Source organism: Leptosomus discolor, chromosome 7 (genome assembly GCF_034619465.1).
Source record: "Leptosomus discolor isolate bLepDis1 chromosome 7, bLepDis1.hap2, whole genome shotgun sequence".
In the NCBI taxonomy this organism is placed as follows: Eukaryota; Metazoa; Chordata; class Aves; order Leptosomiformes; family Leptosomidae; genus Leptosomus; species Leptosomus discolor.
Window position 1 is genome coordinate 48,636,560 of NC_141397.1, and position 23,192 is coordinate 48,659,751.

Below are 23,192 nucleotides of genomic sequence, written 5' to 3' on the forward strand. Positions count from 1 at the left end.
TTTCAATATCATAATCTCTAGGATTAAGGATACAATTATTTAAGTGATGCATTTTTCAAAACAGATGGTGTATATGTTCCTTTAAAGTTTGAAAAGCAGGATTTTGTTTCCCTGCTTTATTCTTTTGTACTAAAATATTTTTATTTTTTTAGGTTAAACAGGACATTCTATAGTCTTATAATTATGGTCTCAATACATTTTTTAAAAACTCTGTTTTTCTCCACTTCTGTTTCATTGGAATATTTGAATAATTGTCACTACCTGTAGGTGTTTAAAGAATGAATTGTGGAATAATTTCACAGTAATTGCAATTGTGGAACAATTTATGAAACTATTTACAGATCCTTATATTTTCTTTGTCAGTGCAACCTGCAACTTAGTGACTTATAAGTTGCTGCAAAATGGTTTACATAGGTAGGGTGAAAAATCACAGGAGGTGAATTTCTTCTCTCCCCCCATTGCAGCTGCTATTTGGTTATAGTTGCTAGAAAGCTCTAACAGTCTGCTGTGGAAGAAGGCTTCACATTACTTAAGTTGAGGAAGGAAATAATTTGCACCAGGATGCCAGATAATTTAGTATAATAACAGCTTTCCAAATAGCAATCAGAAGAGTAGAACGCATCTACCTTCAGTTTCCTATTTAAACATTCTTAAAACCGTTACTGTTCTCTCAAATCTTTATTATGTTATTTCCAGACACAAGTGTGTTCTTTATTTTACCTAATCTTTTTATTAGTGATATCCAGGGTAACATATCATAATTAACTTAATTTGGCTTTATGTAAACTTTTTCTGCTTTACTTATGCTGCATGTTCCTTGTTTCCCTAAACTTTTAATATAGCATTATAAGCTTAAAAAAAAAAAAGGGGGTAATTTAAGCAAAAGTAGAACTTCAAATCTGTTTAAATATTTGTCCTATTCAGATGACAGTGATATTTATGTTTATCTCTCCCTGTCCTCCTCCCCCAGGAAAGGTGTCAATCAAAAAAGAAGATTTATGCAGCTACACAGGGAAAGAGAACTGGTTTATGCTTCAACCTGTTGATTCTAATTCAGAGGTTCAGGTAACTATTAAATTGCACATTTACTTTTTAAAAATTAAATATAAATAAGTACATGTAATGGCAGAAGTTTATATTGAGCTGTAGGAGATAAAGGTTAACATCTGTCTAATCCTTGTGAGACAGTTGTGTCTTTCAGCTTGATTAGAGAATAATGTGTATTCTACATTTCCAAATTGACTGTATTGTTCCTCGTGATACTTAAAACTGGCAGAAGACTTGAAGCAACTGTTTAGGAAATGTCTTAACAGTATTTTGATGTCTAAAATCTTTGCAAGAGGAGCTATGTACGTGAGACAAGTGAATGATTTAGGAAGCTACTGAATCACTTTTTTTTTCTTAGTCAGTTTTGGTGTTATCTGAAATGATGACTGATTGTGACATGAAATGGTTAAAGTCTCCAAAACTGGAGGTACTTGTGTTGTGCTCATTTAGCTTACTTTGAAATACTTTCTGCATCCGGTATCAAATAATTTACACTTCAGAGCTCTGTTTTGGTCTACGGTTCAAGTTCTTCTGACAGGATTGTTGAAGTAATGCGTGAAAATGAGGTGGCTCTAGAAGTTGGAGCAATTCTCTTTTTGGTTTGAGGAGGAAAATAGAACAGTGTTCTTGAGGATGTCTTAGCCTTGCTGTGATAATTTATTAGAATTTAATATTTTTTTCAGATTTGCCTAAGGGAAAAATGTCTTGAACTTGGCAGTGTTTGTATTTTTCTAGTAACTTGCAAGTCTCTCTGGGTAGGGAGAATCCTGTCTACTTTTACGAGAGGTGAATATACACAGAATTCTCAAAAAAGACACGTTATTTTCCAGGGTTAATCATCTATGAGCCATAAGTTCAGCATGCAGCTATTGTGTACATAGGAGGGTATGCGATTGCTTTACGTGAAGACAGATTTTGAAAACATCTCAATACCACTTTCTTTTGCCTGTTGAAAAGCAGTCCTCGTTCAGTTAGGATAGAATGTAATAGAATAGTCCAGTAGAAAGGGACCTACAGATCATGTAGTCCAACTGCAGGTTGTCTCATTCGTCTTGCCGTTCTTGCATCTCATCACTCTGAATATTCTAGAAAGTCCTTTCCAGATGAAAACTGAAATGGAATTTCTGCTTTGACTTAAATATGGTCATGCTTCCTATTTTTTTTCTCGATCATAAAAATGTATTGAATGGAAGATTACTTTTTGTCATAATACTACATAATTACGAAAATTCAATTATAATATTCTATTAATAGAATTTAGCCATTTCTTACATATGGGAAGTAAAAAGTTTTTAATTTTCCATGGCTTTGTAGCTCACAGTGGAATGTAAGCTCTTAGTGATACTTTTATATGGCTGGAACGTGTAAAGCACTCTCCCGCATGACGCTTCCGTTAAAGGATGACCTTTTCTGCTAAAGTGTGTGTGCTCCTCATGTTAATCTTTCCTCGAGTTAGGACATTTGGGTAGGTTTCTTCTGTCCTGCTTCCTTTTTTCCATGAGATTTGTCAGAGCAGAGCTGAGGCCGGTTCCTATCTGCCAGATTTGTCTGAAATGTTGTTCGTTTGTACGTGCCATATCTACTGAAAATGTATTCCTAGGAGATTGGCAAGATTATTGGGACATGGCTGAAAATAGCAGGCTTTTGCATAGTATGTTAAAAAACCAAACCAAAACAAACAAAAAAACGTGCATGAGTGTTCATAAAGCTAGATAACATTTTGGGAAAAAATATTTTCAGATGTACTCTTCTCCTTATGACACCATACATGTAGCTGACGTATTTTCCTCTAGTGCCTTCTATGTGAGTGTTTTTCAGAATTTATGATGGGTACAAGGCAATAGGATGGCTTAGAAGTATTTTGTGTTCCTCGGCTATATGCAGGACACATTGCAGTTAGCTTCATTGGGGTTTTGGTGTTTATTTTTTTCTTAAATATCCATGTGTTTCAACAGAACTGTACTTCCTGTGTACCAGTGATCTGGTACTGATTTTTCATAGAGCCTAACTTTGGTACAATGAGCAACCTGTATGTTGGGTACGTTAGTGGCAGAAGTGCCTATCGAATATTGTGGTGTATAGCTTGTAGATGTACAAAATCCATATCAAGTCATAAGTGTTTTGGCACTGGTTGTCATCTTCTTTACTAATAAACGTATCTTGGATATGTTTTTTCTTTACAGTTCATCAGTTCTTATAGTCTGTATGGGAAATTGCCAGCTCTACCTTGCTAGGACAAATGAAAGCATCACTGGAAGACATTTGAGTTTGTTAATAGCTTTGACAGTTTCTAGAAAAGCTTAAAAGTATATTAAATGTAACATTTTGTCTTTTGTGGAATTACCAAGAATGAAACTTGCAGATTCCTACAAAATAAAACTGAATTGGGGAGGTGGGGAAATAAACAGACCAGTCATTATCTAAAATTGCTTTACTTATAATGAATTCAGAACTTCTCTAGGGTCACAGTTCACTCCTAAGGCAGAAACTGTAGACTATCTTCTGTTCTGGTTCCAGAGCTCTGTAAGCTGAAATGGAGGTGATTAAAAGTTCAGCAGAGTAAAAGCACTGTGTGCTTGAGTTAATAAAGGCTTTCGGTGAAAGGGTGATGGCTGTTTCCTTTCAGGTGTATAGGGGAGGAGAGTGGCGTCTCCCCAGCCCTTGAAAGTGTGTAAAAATTTCTTTGATTTTTAGAAAGCATCTGCTCTGTGTTTTGATCTTAGCTGGTTTTTTTGGTTTGTTCCTGGGTACAGTAATATGAATAGGTATTCAACTTGTTTTAAGAAAACTTTTTCCTTTGTCCACTAGTTCTTGAAAAATATACATGAATGTGGGAATACTAAGCAAATAAAATAGCATTTGAAAAGTTGAGTGGAACACACCGTATTTAACTGCAGCTGGCGCAAATTTGGTTTTATATATGTGTGTGTGTATATATATATCTATCTATATCTGTATATCTAAATATTCACATTTTCTAAAATGCAGATAGCTTCAGTATGGTAATAAAATTGTAAGGATTGCTTACCCTCCCCCCTTAATTTTCCTTAACTCTTCATTTAGCTGTTTTGAAATGAGGTTATATTGTTAAACATGCCCTTGATCTTTGTTATTCATAGCAAGAAACATTTTGTAGAGATTTGATCTATACTTGCGAATTACATTCATAGAATCATAGAATGGTTTGGGTTGGAAGGGACCTCTAAGATCATCTAGTTCCAACCCCCCTGCCATGGCAGGGACAGCTCCCACTAGGCTCCATCCACCCTGGCCTTGAACACTGCCAGGGATGGAGCATCCACAGCTTCCTTAGGCAGCCTGTTCCAGTGTCTCACCACCCTCAGGATGAAGAACTTCTTCCTTGTATCTAGTCTAAACCTGCCTTCTCCCAGCTTCCAACCATTACCCCTCATCCTGTCACTGCAGGTCCTTGTAAAAAATCCCTCCCCAGCCTTCTTGCAGGCCCCCTTCAGGTACTGGAAGGCCGCTATAAGGTCTCCCCAGAGCCTTCTCTTTTCTGGGCTCAACAAGCCCAGCTCTCTGTCTGTCCTCATAGGAAAGGTGTTCCAACCCTCTGACCATCTTGGTAGCCCTCCTCTGGACCCGCTCCAATAGCTCCATGTCTGTCTTGTGTTGGGGGCTCCAGAGCTGAACGCAGTGTTCCAGGTGGGGTCTCACCAGGGCAAAGAGGCAGAATCACCTCCCTCGCCCTGCTGGCCGCACTTCTCTTGATGCCGCCCAGGGTACGGTTGGCTTTCTGGGCTGCGAGCGCACACTGCTGGCTCGTGTTTGTCCTACTATCCACCAACACACCCAAGTCCTTCTCTGCAGGGCTGCTCTCAATCCACTCATCGCCCAGCCTGTATCTGTGCTTGGGATTGCCAAGGACCTTGCACTTGGCCTTGTTGAACTTCATGAGGTTGGCCTGGGCCCACCTCTCCAGCCTGTCAAGGTCCCTCTGGATGGCATCCCTTCTCTCCAGTGTGTTGATCTCACCACACAACTGGGTGGTGGTGTCAAACTTGCTGAGGGTGCACTCGATGCCACTGTCCGTGTCGCCGACAAAGATGTTAGTACCATCTCTGTACTAACTTCGTATTTTGTACCCAGTACCAATCCCTGAGGAACGCTGCTTGTCACTGGTCTCCACTCAGACATCAAGCCATTGATCGCAACTCTTTTGAGTGCAACCTTCCAGCCAATTCCTTATCCACCAAGTGGTCCATCCATCAAATCCTTGTCTTTCCAATTTGGAGACCGGGATGTTGCGCGGGACAGTGTCGAAGGCTTTGCACAAGTCCAGGTAGATGACATCAGTTGTTCTTCCCTTGTCAACTGATGCTGTAACTCCATCATAAAAGGCCACCAGGTTGATCTGGCAGGATTTTCCCTTGGTGAAGCCATGTCCACATCCATGAACCAGTCACCTCCACATTTTCCATGTGCCATAGCAGAGCCTCCAGGAGGATCTGCTCCATGATCTTGCGAGGCACAGAGGTGAGACTGACTGGCCTGTAGTTGCCCAGGTCTTCCTTTTTTCCCTTTTTGAGAATGGGGGTGATGTTTCCCCTTTTCCAGTCAGTGAGCACTTCACCAAACTGCCATGACTTCTCAAATATGATGGAAAGTGGCCTAGCAACTTGGTCTGCTCGTTCTCTCAGGACCCGTGGATGGATCTCATCAGATCCCATGGACTTGTGCACCTTCAGGTTCTTTATATAGTCACGAACCTGTTCTTCACTTAGAGCGGGCAGATCTTCCTTCTCCCAGTCCCCGCCTTTGGCTTCTGCAACTTGGGCAGTGCAACTAGAGCCCTTGCCAGTGAAGACTGAGGCAAAGAAGTCATTGAGAACCTCAGCCTTCTCCATATCCCTCATGACCAGTTCTCCTGTTTCCTTTTGGAGAGGGCCCACAGCTTCCCTAGTCTTCCTTTTATCGCTGACACCTATAAAAGTCTTTCTTGCTATCCTTGATGTCCCTGGCCATATTTAATTCTAACTGGGCTTTAGCTTTCCTTACCTGATCCCTGCCTTCTCGGGCAACTTCTTTGTGTTCTCCCCCATCTACCTGTCCTTTCTTCCACTTTCTGTAAGTTCTCTTTTTGTCTTTAAGTGTGTCCAGGAGTTCCCTGTTCATCCACACAGGCCTTCTGGCATTCTTGCCTGCCTTCCTCTTTTTTGGGATGCGTTGCTTCTGGACTTGGAGGTGGTCCTTGAATATGGACCAGCTTTCTTGGGCACCTCTCCCCTTCAGGGTTTCATCCCATGGTACTCCACTAAGCAGATCCCTGAAGAGGCCAAAGTCTGCTCTCTTGAAGTCCAGGGTAGTGAGCTTGCTGCGCACCCTCCCTTGCTACCCTGAGGATCTTGAATTCTGACATTTCACGATCACATTGGTAAGGTCAGAATCTTTCACACAGTTCTAAGGTTTTTGCAGGTAACTTTAACATTCACTAGTCTCTTTCATAAAATTTAGAGGATTTCTAATCATTCAAGTAACGTAATAGATTCTCCTGGTGTTCATGTAGACTGTATAAATTTGGAAAAAATGGAGATGGAGCCTCAAGCCAGCTTATTGGATTCCTAGTGGCTCAGATCTGTAACCCTAGGTAAGAAGAAAGGTCTGAGTGAAGTAAACTTCACAGGGTCGTCTGAGTTGAACAGATATTCCTACTACTATGGAATTGTTGGTCATTACACAATGCTGGGAGCTGAGTGTGGTAGACAGTAAGACGTAGTACACCTCAGATGTGGTGTATATTTGCTCTAATTCAGAATGGGAAAGCTGGAAAAAACCTGATGGAACCTCTATCTGCTATGTAGAGATGTTTTAGCAGTAAGCATGCAGAATTACAATTTGGGCTAAATATGGAAATGTTATATAATTTGTGGGGTATTCTAGAGCCCCAGTTTTATTTTCCATGACCTGCAAGGACTTGACTTTACCAAAGATGCTTCTGAGTGGTTAACCTGGGTTATTTTAGGTTCTGTTCTTTTTTTTTTGTTACTTAAAGTTTAATTAAATTTTTGGCTTTAGAATTTTTTTCTTCTACTTAGATGTTGACATGGTGCCTATGGCATAAAGATAGCTTTCTTATTCTTACAAATTCAATAGTTCAGTTATGATATTTGTTCCATTGAGTTGGGGGAAGTGGAAGGAAGAAGACAGAGTTCAAGAGAAATACTGTAATCTAGCATTTCTCATGTTGAGGGAGGAACTGGAAAATAACTGTTAGCATTTCTGTTTAAACCCCACCACCACCCTCAATGACTTTCCTGAGCACAGACTACTTTTCGGGCAAGAGTGTGTGTTTCTTCTTCTTCAACAGAGAGAAGCAAACTAACATTGTCAAAAGTTATTGTGGTACACCTGGAACAGTAGTGTGATTCTGTATATAGAATGCAGGCACTGTATATGAGTGCCTTTTGGCATAAATATTTAACATACAGCTGCTAGGCCAGTTTTCACTTAAGCGCTTTCGTAAACTATAAAACTTCTATTTATTATAGGTACTTGTAATATTTCATCATGTGGAAATGATAAAAATATTGGAACAGTGAGGAGGAAAAAAAAACACAGATTAAAATACAGCATTAAAATGCAGTAGCAATTCTAAAACCAAAACTGTGTAACTAAATTGGCTTTGTAGTTCTAAAGTTCAGGTTGGTGATTTGGACACTCTAGTTTTGGCTCCTTTGTTACTGTGTGAATCTTGGCCGTGTGATCAATGGCTGCATCTTCCTCTAGTCAGTATTTGAAAATTGAATGTTAATCCATTTGTAGCGTTAAAATGGTACCTTACCTATCTTTGAGCAACCCTGAGATCTACAGATGAAAAGTGCATTTCACATAAAGTGTACTGCTTATTTATTGTATAAGAATGACTTATTTCTCTTTGTTTTGAACTAAAACAAATCTGCACAACCCAGTTGCATATTATGTCAAAAGTTCTGATATAGATCTGCAGATCAGCCACTTTACGAAACAATTACGCTGTTCTCAACAAATAAACAACAAAAATATACCCAAAACTCTCCATATGTGTCAGGGAAGTACTTACTTTCAGCCATGTTACTGTAGCCTTCATGGTGCTGAGGTCTAAACAAACTACATCTACAGATAGTTCTCAGGAGCAGTAAACTTGCTATCTTACTCTTACTGAGGAGTGTAGAAGACATGATTTTTGTTAGGTCTGGTGGGTTTTTGGTTTTTTTTTTTTTTTTTTAAGCAAAAGGAAAATGTTTAGGCCACTCACATCTGTCTACTAAAACTAGTTAAGTCAGCTATTGCAATAAATACTACCAACGTTGTCTCTTCATTTGTCATTCAAAAACTTTGCCTTGTAACAGGACTGTTGGCATGCTTCTTGGTATCCTGTTTTTATCCTGTAAATCTATTTTTGTAATTGAGTTCCTCTGATAAATATTTTCTTAATGTACCTGTGTTCCAATCCATGTAGTAACAGTTTGTGACACTTGTCAGGCATCCCAAAATAGTTACGTTTAAAACTTCCTTATAAAAGAAACTTCGCTTCTCCTCCCATGTGACGTGCAGAGAGAAACGTAGCCCTTGCCCCAGGGATTTACAATAAAAACATTTCACTTCTGTGTCACAATGTAAGTGCTACAGAAATGTATACAAGGTCAGCTAAGGGTTTTACTTCCATTTTAGTGTTGTGCAGCAAAACCGTAGTTCAAATTACAGCTTGTTTTCTTTGCCACACTATAAAATTACCTTCCAGGTCCCTTCCTTAAGAATTATGATTGTGGGACAGACCAGTGTCATTTGATGTTCCATTTAGCAAATAGACACATTCCAAGGAGAACGTGGTTTAGAGGAAGGACTGTGCTAGTGTCTGGTTGTGTTAGATGTGAAAGCCAGCACAAATAGCTAGGTAGTGAAAGGAGTAGCAGTATTGTTCAGGCAGTAGATATTGAGAGCAAGGTTATAGTACCAAATTTTGGTCATCTCAAGAAAGTTCCATATCATGGTTTGGAGGTTTTTGCGCCTTTTTTGGAGAGTGTAGAGTAGGCTGGACCTTGCTGAGTTCTGAGGTTAATCCGTGCTGTACCATCATTCATGGATTCTTTTTCTTAATACGTTCTACCGTATCAGCAAAAGAAAAGGAGGAAGCCAGGTTCAACAGTTATTGCCACCTTTTCCTCTGCTTTGGTTATGTTTACTGTTCCATGAGTACATCAGCAGACTTCACGAGATAGCTGAAAGCTGCACTGGGATAGATAATAAATTTCTAAATGATCTTTGGACTGGTGGGGTGGACAGCATTTCAGAGCTGAATATTAAATGTTGCTGGTTACGGCTACTGCTTACTATTCTACTTTTCTAAATATACTTAACTACCTTCAGAGTCCAAGGTCATTCTAGAACTTTCTCCTGAAATGCTCATAAATTCACTATCTGTATGTTTGGGGGTTCATTGTATGCTTGGGACAAAAAAGCTCAGAGGATCTTTTGCTCTTGGTACTTCCTCATGCTCTTAAATATTTTGTGTGTGTGTGTTAAATTTGTGGAGGCTTCAACAATTGGTGTGCTGTCTGCAGTTGAGGCTAACTCTTGAAGTTCAGATGCATTCATCATACTCCACTTGCGGCATACATGCTTTAGAATTTGCTTAAAGTGGGTGTATTGGAATTACCTTAACTAGTTTCTAAATGTAAACTATATTATTGTTCTAATTATTAAAGGCTTTTAAAACTATTGGTGTTTCTCTTGTTGTTTTTTTTTTTTTTTTTTCAGGGAAAAGTTCACCTTGAATTAAAACTGAATGAACTGATAACAGATAATGGATCTGTGTGCCAGCAACTAGTAGTACAGTAAGAAAATACATTAATCCTTGAATATTAAGTTGTTAGAACATGATGTGATTTGTCTCTCTCAATAATGTCTGCACGTCCTGGTACCAATGACATTTTGCTTTTTATATGACTTTCCTTGGAGCCTACCTTGCTGAGGGAATGGGTGTATGCTTAGGAAACTGCTGCAGAAGTTTTTTACAACTGCTCATCTCTTGCTCCCAAAGCACTCACTTTTTTAGGACTCAGCATGGAATCATTAGATCAGTGTCTTGCAATTCCAGTTGAATTGGGTCTGGTGAGAAAGGTAGGAATGCCCACTGCAGCTGACAGCCAGAACTTGCAGTGCTGCTGTTACTGACAGAATTGAGCTGCTGCTGGTGGTTTGGGAATAGCGTGAAACTCTTTCAGTAGTGATATTTTAGTTGGTACGTGAAAATCCACTTTTGGTTTTACTTCAGAATTACTTTCTCATGGTTAACAATGATACGGAATGTTTATAGAAAAACAAAGTACAGGAGTTGCCTCCTGTCTGTAGCAGCATAATGTCACATTTCAGTAAAATTTCTTAGCAGCAGCGTAAGGAGTTTTCACTACTGAACTTTTGACTCCAAAGTGTAAAGACATTACAGCCTCATAGAAACAGTAAACTTTTGGTATGTGTTATTTCAAAAAAGGCAAATTTCACCAATATTGCAGGAAAAGCACAGAATGAGACATACTGGCAGATACTAGCCAGTCTGTACTCTTGTATGGTTACTCTTAAAGCTATGTTTAATAATCCTGTGTGATGGCTTTGCGAGTCTGAATGTACAGATTACAGATGTTAGTCACAGAAGACCAAAATTGTACAATGTACTGGTCATTCTGTTTCTTTTTATTCATTATTAAGCAATACATTGAAGGCCAGAAACTTCTAAGAAACTAATGCAAGTACAGTTATACAAATATACAGAAATGTTTTGACACTGGTAAAAAATGTGTCTGATAAGGGCATATTGGAAGATACTGGTCTCTTTAGAAACTAATCCTGTCCTTTATTTTGGAAGAAGTGTGACAGCCTTCTATGTCACTTGCCTCTGAGAGACTGTTTGATTTCATTGAAGAGACCAGTGGAAACCAATGACTTGCAGTGACTCAGTGTCATTGACAGCATTCTCTTGTGACTCTTCTTTACATTCTCAGCATGAGTAACGTTCAGGAGAACAAGCCAGTCTTACTGCAAGGTGGTTTTTTTTTTGGTGCTTCAGAAGGAAATAAAGGCTTTTCTGCACTTGTCTCCTAACAGGTTGTGGGATAGGCCCTGTGAAGAAAAGTGTACAGACAAGGGGGTTATAAAGACTAGGGGAAAATTAAAATTAAAAATTCAAGAGGTAGTAAGATTCTATGAATTTTGCTTTCCGTTAACTTATATTTATTCAGAATGTGAGGTTTTCGGGTTTTTAAATCTTCTCTGAGAATTTAGTATGAAAGAACCGGTTGTATTGTGAAACTAAGGGGGGAAAATGGTATGTGGTCTTCCCTTACATTTGTCTTGGTGACTTCATGTTCAGAACAGCTCCAGGAGGCAGGGGGGGAACATTACACTGTCAGTTTTGCTAATGTAATTTTCATTATGAAGTCTAAATTACGTTCTTTCTACCTTAGTCAACTATCTAAACCAAGATGAGTAGTTTAGTTGGAGCAAGACCTGGCAAAATAATATCTTTGTTTTTCTTTTACTTGGTGTGAAAAGGAAAGCTAGTTCTGTGATAGAACTAAGCCAGTGAAACTGGCAATGTTTTAGTGGCTATTGTAGGCTGATAATTCAGGTAAGATAATGGACACTTCCTGTACCTCAATGTGTATTTATAACTTAAAGATAATTCTGAATGTGTTTATACTTGTATTGTGGATGGCAGCTTGGTTCATTGTGAGTCCTGCTGCTCTTACTTTTGTATCCCACTTGCAGCACAAGGCAGAATTAGAACAGCTTTTTCCCCATAGACTATTTGCCACCAAAAGCTGGCTGACGCTTTATGACTTTGTTTTTTATTCCCAACTTAACTTTCTGATAAATGTCTGGTTGGGTTCTTTTTTATTTAAAATGTTAGTATCTATGCACTTCAGTCTAAGCTAATTATTTTTTTTTATATTTTTAAAACATGTTTGGATTTTTTGTATGATGGAGAATAGTTGCTTTAGAAAGTTACTGTGGCAGGTTGCAGTTTTAAGTAGGAAGCAAGTTACTCACTGTGCCCTCTCTTAGGATCTCTTTATGATGGTGATAAATGATCAAAAGGAAGCCAGGGTTCTCTTGTGGTTGCTGTACTCGCCCACTCGCTGACATGTGGGAGAGGATTGTGCGTTAAACACTGCAGTATTACATCAGTACTTTTGTCTTCAGCTAAAATTATGAAATGCACTAGAGTTCCTTAAACTAAAAATGTATAGTAGCATTTTATCACACATGCTGATAGCCTTGAAATAATTTGCTGTATAAGTGATACATTGTACATAAATATATTTTTTGATTGTACATGTGAGAAATATCTCTTAGTGGATAGAGTATTTCAGAAATGTATGCAAGGGAGTTTTTGAGACCCTTTTGATCTTAAAGCATGAGAAATTTACAGGAAGTACATATGTGATTCTTTAATAGAAAATTTGAACTCTTTAAACTCTGCTTATTTTGTAAATTTTCGAGAATAGTTAGTGATGCACCTAATGCTAAATTAAGAAGCCATTGTGTTAGTAACTCCTTTAACAAGATAGGAAGTAGCAGAGCTGCAATTGAGACAAATAAAAAACAAACCCCAAAACAATCAAACAAACGAAAAAGCCCCCTGAACAACAACAAAGAGTGGGCATTGTTTATTTTTTATTATCATAATTATTATCGTTATTATCATTATTATTAAGTATTGGTCAAAGAGAAATTGTGGAAAAAATCATTCTTAAAATATGGGCTATAATACTTGCCTTTCAAAGCCATGTTTACTTCACATCTGAATTGGTGGTCTCTCAATGTAATGAGCCAGGGAACCTTTTAAACCTTCACCAGTTAATTTTTTTGTAGGATACAAGAATTCAAGATACTTGTGCTGGCTTCTGTGCATAGGAAAGTTTCTAAGGGAGTTCCACCATGTATTCCCTTAGAGTCTAGAAATTCTATAAAGAGGAAAAATAGCTACAACTTTTGCAATGCAAGATTGAAGATAGTGTTAAGCATACAGACAATAGCAAGTAATTCAAGGGCTGTGATTCTAAGCATTATCTAGAGCCCTCTGTTGCCTTTTTGTGGCTGAACCAAAATGATAGGATTAGACCTGACTAGGAGGTGGATTCATATTATTATGGTTCTGTAGACATGGTTGTGGAAGCTTTTTTTGCTGATCTTCTAGATGGATTTTATGATAAGGATTGATTTAAAAACTGAAGGTAATTTCAGTAGGAAGCAATTTTTAAAAGTTAAGGATTTGGACAACAAAGAGCTAATGCTGATGTTAGCCTCTTAGAGCTAATGTGGGAGGGACAAAGGCTTCATTTCATGCTAGTCTGTATAGTAGAACTAACTTTTCCAAACAAGAAGTTGTTGGGAAGAACATGTGATTTTTAGAAAGGTAAGTGTTGCTGCGTATGACAAAGGGATGGTCAGTTGTTGTATAATGAGACCAGGAGTGCAATTTCTCATGTTTCTTTTATTTTTGTTCTCTATCTCCCTGCCTTCCCCCTTCTGTTTTTTGTTTTAAATTTAGATCCTTTTTAGGGCTCTATTCCCCAACTTTGTGCAGGGGAAGTAAGCTTGGGGAAAGGTAGATACTGGTATATCACAAACTATGTTTGTATTGGCGAAGCGGTGGATAACAGTAAAAAAAACAAACAAACAAAAAAACCCACCACAAAAACAAACCAAAACCAATGCATTGCTTCTTAAAAACTAGAATTTTCATTCTTTTGCTCAAGTTGACAAAAAGTGGTCTTATACAAGATATAAAGATATACCACGACTGACTGATCTGGTCTTACTTGATGCCAGGGAGTGGGGCAAGGGGAAAAAAGGGTGGCAAATATTCTTAAGGTGGGACTTTCCGAAGCCAGCTAGGGCTTTCAGGTTGTATAAGCATTCTAAAAACATGATCATGAAATACTTTTTTTTTTTTTCTTCTTCTCCCTGGAGAAAGTCAAATTAAGGTTTGTAATTGCTTGTCTTTCATCAATGAAGCCCTTAACACTTTTTTTGAAATACAAGCATGAAGTAATCTTCCTTTGGTGAAGGGCTATCTTAGACACCACGTATAGTGGGCTCAGCCCTGATTTTACACATAATTTTTGTGTTAATTGGAAACTTGCTGATAAATTTCATGCAGGTACAACCACAGGCCATTTCTGAATTAAAATTTTGTTTTGTCTCTGATACTAGTTGTTTCCTTTTCTAATGTGTGAATGAGGAGGGGAAGAAGATAATGCAGTAGATTAACTGCTGGCTCAGTGTGTGCTCTTTCTCAAAACCACAATGGCATGTATAGTAGCACATTTCAAATATACTCTTGCAGCTCTCCTTTCCGGGAGTCTGTAGAAACAAGTTTGCGTGACCATCATTTGTGTATTTGCTGCTGCTGAAATAGATGACAGTTCAACAGTTTCTTGCCAAGTTAGGCTATTGGATGGTAGTACTCTACCTTCTCTGTGTCTAACATGACTTCAACTCTGAAAGCAAGTTTTATGTATTTACAGAGCAAATCCTTGAAAGCCTAGAAATGCCTCATTACAACTAGATTTTGTCTTTTTTTTTTTTACTTTTAAAAATAAATTATAGGGTATACTATCTTAAATTGACCAGTCAGTTTGTTACGGGCCTGTTTATACTTTATCTGCTCACATGAAGTCATTTGAGGGAACATGACAATTTTAATGAAGCATACAAATCCTGATGGCTGCAGTTATTTAGTTTCTGCACTTGGAGGAATTCAGTTGATTTGAATGGTGGAGGTAGAGTCCCTCAGTCATTGAGGGGGTTTATTGCAGGCTGTGTCTTTTTAAGGACTTAACTTCTATCTTATGAGCTGAATATATGACAGTTGTATCTGAAAGGCTCATGTTTCCTGTATGAAACTCCTCTTGCAGAACAAACTACTGAGATGTGAAGCAGGAATTAATGTAAACTGAAAGGTGTCTTACACTGTACCATAACTGATCAGTAGTTTGAGAAGAGAACAAAAGTCCTTCTGTTAGCCATTGCTTACACTTCACATAAAGATGTGGTAGTTTAACATATGAAATAAAAGGCTTTTAAGTTCCTGTCTGCTTCTTCAAACTTCATTCATTTGTGCGTTTTGAATGAAAATTCCTCGTGCCAGCCTAGATGGATGAAACCATTTGTCAAAGCTGAAACATTTACCATATGGTGGAAATACATTTATTATGGTTGTCAAAATAGGAATGTATATTTAGTGTTATTTTCTTTTTTGATTGGTCAAAGTGTTTGGGTTTTTGTTGGGGGGGGGGGGGGGGGGAATGTGTTTCTATGGTTTTGGTGGGGTTTTTTTTCCCTGTTGTAGAATATTGCAGTTCTAGCACGTTGCCTGATTGTTTGGGGAAGGGCAGTATTCCTGTGAGACTTGCTAGCTGGTAAACCTGTTGAGATTGCACTTCTCTGTTTCTGTGAAGTCGACTATAATTGAGCCACTTCAAACATCATCAAAAATTTTTAAACATGTTTACTGGAGTCTACTTGTTTAGTAGCTTAAAACTATTGGCAATAGTTCAGTCTTGTGTTTTCAGTCCCTAGGGAATAACAATCCTGTTTGGTAGTGCTGAGTTGGTTTAATGTCTCCCTACCCTTAATGGCTACTTGCCTTGCACTGCTTTTGGAGCTTGTGAGATCTTCTGCCTGACTAGGTTAATTCAGGTTGCCAAACTGAATGAAAACTAGCTCAAAACCTAGATAGCTTTCTGTAAGGTTAGTAAACAGAATCACCATAGGTGATAGATGTGAGGCAGGAGTGTAAGAGAAGGAGGAGGATCTACCATTTCAGTGCAGTTCACATAACTTAGTTGTGCTGTGTATGAAGCAAACTCCAGGCGATAACTGGGGAGTTAAGGGATGGTTGTAACTGACTAGCTTAGTGAGAGATAGAAAGGGAGGAGGTGAGGTGAACTTGGAACAAATTCTTGAGCCTGATGCATCGAAAAACAGAAGATCTGGGAATGTTAGGAGTTGGTCAGGGGGGCTGGGGTATTTGTTTTTTGAGATGTTTCAACAGGGTAGGCTGCCTAAGCTAGGTAGACCTTACGTGCTGGCAACAGGAATGAGACTTGGGCAGATGAAAAGGGAATGCTAGAGCTGCCTACGCAGGGAGACTGACTGGAGCATGAAATCAGCTTGAAGTGACAGATCTGTATGATGAATCTGGTGATTCTAGTTCTGCTGCAAGACTGTGTAGTTATCAGTAATGTTTTTCAGCTTGCAGGAAATCACAAACAAGCCTTCCTTTAGTTTGTGTATGTTGTGGTCAAGCTGTAAGAAGACAGGGGAGGCCGGAACAAGCTGTTTCTGTAACCAAAAGTAGGGCATTGTGATAAGTTTTTGTTGGTATGATAATACATGTTTCCTGTAGGATTGTTGTCATGTACACAGGTCATTCATACAGTGATCAGGGAAGGAGTGAGAAACTTTGTAGATAAGGAAAGAAACTGCTTTCTGTAGGACTTATATCTGTTTGCTAGAGAAACCCAGGAGCTTGGTGAACATGACACAGGCTGTAGGAACAGAAATTTTGTTCTTACTACCATAGTTGAATTCTATCCAGATAAGCTTGGCTCGATCCATCTGCTATGAATTTTCTACGACATTTGAGTTGAGGCTAACTTACAGGTGCACTCACACCTGAAACCAAAAGTCTGTGGGAGCTGCAGGTCATATGTTTAGTGCTACAAAATGCCTGAGAGTCTGACAGAATCAAGTCCATATCCTAGCTGCCTCAAATCAGTACCCCAAATGACTGAAAAGTCTAGACAGTTTAATTTTGTCACCATTCTTCAATGTCATGTGCGTGTTGGAGGAGGAATCAATTATGTTTATGAAACAACTGGATGTTTCAAGAACCCATTTAAATGGTGGGTTTGAAATCACTGTAGGGTTCATTGTGATTCAAAAATTATTGAAATGCTGAAGGCTATGTGCTTGAAAGCTGGAAGAAAAATAACAGATGATTGTGCAGTGGTTCAGCACTGAATGTTCCCTGAACTGGCTAAGACAAAGGGACTTGGGGGGGGAGGGAGGGCAGGGCAGGCGGAATACTTTATCGTTTATAATTGTGCATACTCCAAAGAGGGTGGAGTTTGAGGCAGCACAGGAGTGTTAGTGTCTGTTTTTTCCCCACTTGTGAGTGTGTGTTTGCAACTCTTGTTATTCTTCTAACACTGTTTTTCTACAGTACAGAAAGCATTTACTGAAGATGAGTGTGTAGCTGCTGTGGCTGCTATATAACTTTAACTTGATCTGCACAACTTAATATTCCACATTATAATATTAGAACATTTACTTGATTATTTATATGAACATAGAACAGAAAAGTATTTTCTCCGTAAGTTACATAGGTTTTGGATTTTATTCCAGCTGGCTAATTATGGCAACCAAAACTTACTTTCATTAATTTAGTTCAATTCCTGCAATACGTTATTTAAAAACAGATAATTTAAAAGAGAACAGGAATATAGCATTCAGATCTCATTTGTCATACTTGTTTATGAAATTTTTTAATCTGCTGAATGTTTCTGGTCTTAATAAATACTATAGTGTGCATGGGTACATTAGAGCATCATTTTGCTAGAAAGTCTGGTTTCTACTGTAAATTTACAAACTGTTTTGCTTTACTTCTGTTGTTCCAGCTGGTTTTAATTAATACTCATATGTGAACAGCATCTGAAGGTTGGTCAGCTTGCTGACCCAGCTCTGTTTCTAGCAGTGTTGCTGCTGTGGTGATTCAAAAGGAATGTGAGCCTTCAGAAAAGGTCCAGAAAATGTCTCTATCATTACTTTCTAACCATCCCATCCCTTTTGCATCAGGAGAGTGAACAATGTGCATATGTACCTGTTAAACGCCATCTTACAATTTGGTGTATGAATTATGGAAGAAAATGGTATTTTTAAAAGAACCATTAAACCCTGATCGTGCACTGTTTTGAAAAGAGTTTGAAAATAAACTTTATAAACACTATTTCAGAGGTAAACTGATTTTTCTCTTTGTGGCTGAATAGTGTGGATGGAACCTAAACATACTAGGACTAGATACTAATAGTTTGGATGCTTAATTTTAAATACCATTTCAGGATATGATTTTGCATTTCTCAGCTTACTTGACTCAGAATGAGGTTTAACTGAATTTGAATCCACTTTAATGCCTTCCAAATGTAGTTACTGCCATGTGGATGAGGCCAAATAGCTTTTTGTGGGCCTTGAGAAATCAGATTTAGAAGTTAATGAAGTCTACAGTTTCCCCTGGCATAGCAGTTCATTTTACTTAGGGTTTTGCCCTGCGTGCCTGATACTGCAATGTCTTTTATCGCAACAATTCCAAGAATTTCATTCTCTGAGCCCCCAAGTCTGACTGTACACTTGACTATTACCTTGTATTACCATCCAGAGACCTGTAGTTAGGATCTGCTTTATGTACATACATTATGTTGGTTCACCATGTCACAGAATGTTAGGGGTTGGAAGGGACCTTGAGAGATCATCTAGTCCAACCCCCTGCCAGAGCAGGACCACCTAGAGCAGATCACACAGGAACATGTCCAGGCGGGTTTTGAATGTCTCCAGAGAAGGAGACTCCACACCCTCTCTGGGCAGCCTGTTCCAGGGCTCTGTCACCCTCAGAGGGGGTTTTTCCTTATGTTAATGTGGAAACTCCTGTGCTCTAGGTTGCACCCGTTGCCCCTTGTCCTATCATTGGCCATCACTGAGAAGAGCCTGGCTCCATCCTCCTGACACTCACCTTTTACATATTTATAAACATTAGTGAGGTCACCCTCAGTCTCCTCTTCTCCAAGCTAAAGAGACCCAGCTCCCTCAGCCTTTCACCATAAGGGAGATGTTCCACCCCCTTCATCATCTTGGTGGCTCTGCACTGGACTCTGTCAAACAGCTCCCTGTCCTTCTTGAACTGAGGGGCCCAGGACTGGACACACTATTCCAGATGAGGTCTCAGAAGGGCAGAGCAGAGGGGGAGGAGAACCTCTCTTGACTTACTGACCGCACCCCTTCTAATCTACCCCAGGATGCTGTTGGCCGCCTTGGCCATGAGGGCACCTTGCTGGCTCATGGTCATCCTACTGTCCACCGGGACCCCCAGGTCCTTTTCCCCTATGCTACTCCCTAACAGCTCAGTTCCCAGCCTGTACTGGTGCACGGAGTTATTCCTCCCCAGGTGCAGGACCCTACACTTGCCCTTGTTGAACCTCATCAGGTTCCTCCCTGCCCAGCTCTTCAGCCTGTCCAGGTCTCTCTGAATGGCAGCACAGCCTTCTGGTGTGCCTGCCACTCCTCGCAGTTTTGTGTATGTATCAATGTGTAATGCAGCAGGACTTAAAAAAAAAAAAAAAAATCATTTAAAAAAGAAAGGGTTGTTTGGGGTTTATTTTTTTAAGCCAAAGACATTGCTTCACTGATCTATTGTCTTTTCCTTGTAGCATAAAGGAGTGCCATGGGTTGCCTCTTATAAACGGACAGAATTGTGACCCTTATGCAACAGTCTCTCTTGTGGGGCCTTCCAGGTAACATTTTAGTATAAAATTAATGAATCTAAAATGCTGTTATCTTAAACTGGATAAGAAAGTCATAGTTTTAATCAAATTCTTTAAAATACGGGCATATCTTAAAATGCTTTCTGTGAACATCACATCTTCCGTTGTTACTGTACTCTCCCCTTCCCTACCATATATTCAAGACTGTGAACGCATTTGGTGTGTCTGAATGGCCTGCACTAGTCAAGAACCGCTTGTCACTCAATTCTTTCTTTCTTCTCAGGTTTTGTATTGGGCTCTTGATACCTGCACTGTACTTCCTATTACTTTTTGTCAAATTCCTGTATGGGATGATATAGTCAATTGCTCACTTGTCCTCCTCCGTTCCCTGTTTTTCTTAATGTGTGAATTTCTATGCAGTAGATGTTTAGCAATTGGGAAAAGCAAGAGAGTAGATGTTCTGGTGAGAGCTTTCTAATGCCAGCGCCTTCAGGATGCTACATACAAAAATCCTCACGCTTTAAACGTCTCCTTCTTTTGGGTCGGTAATCCTGAATAACTGTTGGGGTTTCTTATTTAAGAAAAATCATGTATCTCACACATTTCACCATCTGCACGCCCCTCCCCACTGACATCTAAAGTAAGCTAGGTTTCAGTTGTTTCTTTCTTGAAACATCAAAACTAAGTCTGTCTACTTTCTTCAGTACTGAAGAATTGCAACTGTGAGCGTAGTACCAGAACATCTTCTAGCAAACTTGCATGTTCTAAAGTCTTTGAAAAAATTGTCCCCTAGTAAGCTTTGAGTGAGTGGGATGTTTTTTCCTCCTTGGTAATAGATGATCACATTTTTTTAGGCTTGGAGTGGGTGGGGTATCAGTTTGGTTGGATTTTTAAGAGGACTGGGGAGGTTCAGCCATTATACCTGGGAAGCATGATGTTGATTGCCCAAGAGGGTAAATTGACATATATTTCCTGTTTGAGTCCTGTGATACAGATGGAACTGGGTGAATGGTGATCCCACAAAATATTTAGCCTTTTGATATGGGAATATGCGTGCAAATCTGAAAGAAGATACTGGTTAAGATTTTCCATCTCATGCATGTGTGGCTCATGTACCATGACTGGAATATTTATATGGCCAGCGCCTGAAAACAGTTAGTTGATGTCTAGGACAATTTTTCTTCTCTCGCATCTGTTTTTCTCCCACGTTTTATATTTGTTTCTTTTAAAAACAATTTTTGTACTATCATAGCCCTTTACTAACTAAAACTAAGACTGTATTCTTTTATAAAACATGTAAAATTAAAAAAAAAATCTATAGAAAACACAAGGGAATGGGGAGCAATTGTTTTGTTTGACCCTATGCTGTTTAGCATCTAGTATTGGCAGCAATTCATTCCAAGGAAAATGTTCAGTGGTTGGTGCAAGCCTCTGTCTGTAAAGAAGCAGTGCGTATTTGCCCAACAAAAGAGGATGGGAAAACCAGAAATTGCCAGTTGAACGAGATGAGGAAAACTGTTTATAACCTGTAAGGAGTAGTAAAGAAATTGTCTGCAGACTTAAATTTGCTTTAGAAATTGTTGATCTATTTTACTTGATACGTGTAAGTTATACTTGTTTGTGAAATGAAATAGAAACTTTGAGCTGGACAGATGTATGATTAACTTGAAATTTTAACTTTTCAAACTACATTGTGAAAATGAAGTAATTTTTTAAGACTTTCTTCGTTGATCAAAGTGATATCTAAAATGACAAAAAATGTTTTAACTTAAATGCATGGGTCCTTCTTGACAATAGAATGTCTTTATAATTGTGTGTTTAAGTTGTCTATGGTAAAAATTTTACCACATTGGAACAGGAATGACCAAAAGAAGACGAAAGTAAAGAAGAAAACAAGCAATCCACAGTTTAACGAAACATTTTATTTTGAGGTAACTTTTTGTGTGGTATTCTGCCTGTTTTTTATCTATTTTATGCAACCCTTCAAATATTTTAAAGCAAGCTGCATAGCAGTACCTAACACAGAAAGCTCTTTTCAAGCAAATTGGAGAGCTTTCACTAACCTCTCAAATGTAAGTGAATGGGGGCTGCCAGACAATAGCATTCCTCATCAATTTCTGTGTGAAAAATTACTTCTTCACAAGCACATGCATGAAGGCAGTTTTTTATCTTGAATCACTTTATATAGCATCTGTTGGCATCAGGAGTTCCAAGAACGTTAACCTATCCTGTGGAATTGAATTTAAATATTTTTCAAGAACATTGAGCTAAAAAAAATCCCCAACTTACTCCTTTAATAAAACAATATAGCGATTATACCCAATAAAGGCTGATTGCATTATTTTATTTTTTAAAATGTAAACTTTTTTGTTACTTAGGATTTGATTTCAATCCTACATGAGTTACCCTACAATACATGAATTATGAGTTTGAATTTTCATCTGATTTGTCTCTGTAATAAAAACTACATTTGCATGTAAGCGTACTATACTGTTCAACTGAGAGTTGTAAGTAGTACAAGTATTACATGTGCCTCAAATGTTTTACAATTTACTGTGTTTGTATAGATCCTGGTCCTACTGTGGGACTTCAGTGAGAAATTGTTCCATACTTAGTATAGAGTATCAGCATATGCCATGTGTTTCGGTTGACCTTCTCAAGATACCAAGTGTAATGTCTTAGGAAGAATGATACTAGGATAAAATTGTGATCCAAACCACTCCACTAAGTTTATGACTTATGATTTATTAGAGTTGAACTGAGAATGCAATCAGTCAAGAAGTGAGGAAAATGAAAATAAGAGGTTACAATTGTAGTATAACTAGGGCAAAAAGAATGAACTTCTTATTTGTTGTTTCCGTGAACATCTCGGAACTAAATTTAATGTGTTCTTGGGGCTCATGATGAAACAAAAGAAATCCTTGCTGTTTCATGTCATACTTTCTTCTTGTTTTTTCTAGTAGATCTGTACTATAATTCCCTTAAATATCAGCTTGCCTTCATCAGGCTCCACCATGAACCCTTCTTGACCCATTTTTCACCTGCTTTCTGTCAAAAGGCAGTTTGTTTGGTGAACCGAACTGTTTCCTTTTTAAAAGGAGCAGTAACTCTTTACCAGTGTTAGAGAGGCAGGGTTTTCTTTGATTTTTGACATCCATAATAAAACAGTAAAAAGCATGTTAATAGGAGGAATTTACTTGCAGGTAACCAGGTCCAGCAGTTACACCAAAAAGTCGCAGTTTCAGGTGGAAGAAGAAGATATTGAGAAACTAGAAGTCAGGTAAGTTATGTAAATTAGAAGAAGATCATTTGTAAGTCATAATCTTTTATCATCAAGACAAAGAGAAATCAGAGAATTACTGATCAGACTTGTAGAAAAGATCCTTCCAACATACAAAATTGCTCAAATTTTTTAGTGTGTTTCTTACTAGAGATGAGGTTGGGGTTTGGTTTTGGTTTTGTTTTGTTGTTGTTGTTGCTTTTTAAGTAAGTAGTGGTGGAGTGTATATCTAGCAGCCTAAACTTGTTCCCTGTGCCTGAGTTAGAGGTGTGAGGACCTCCTATCAATAGTTTGGGCGGAATACTGATGATAGAGCTTGTACTGAA

The 23,192-nt window shown here is 38.5% G+C and overlaps 1 protein-coding gene across 4 annotated transcripts in view; it reads left to right on the forward strand.

The window, feature by feature from the left end:
* RASA2 (RAS p21 protein activator 2) overlaps positions 1-23,192 on the forward strand; it is a 54,962-nt gene that overhangs the window by 12,570 nt on the left and 19,200 nt on the right. For all 4 annotated transcript variants that reach the window (XM_086468513.1, XM_086468512.1, XM_086468511.1 and 1 more), the window contains 5 exons: positions 971-1,065; positions 9,805-9,881; positions 19,533-19,616; positions 21,445-21,517; positions 22,790-22,866. In XM_086468513.1, the coding sequence (XP_086324639.1) occupies positions 971-1,065; positions 9,805-9,881; positions 19,533-19,616; positions 21,445-21,517; positions 22,790-22,866 (406 nt within the window). The remainder of the gene's footprint in view (positions 1-970; positions 1,066-9,804; positions 9,882-19,532; positions 19,617-21,444; positions 21,518-22,789; positions 22,867-23,192) is intronic.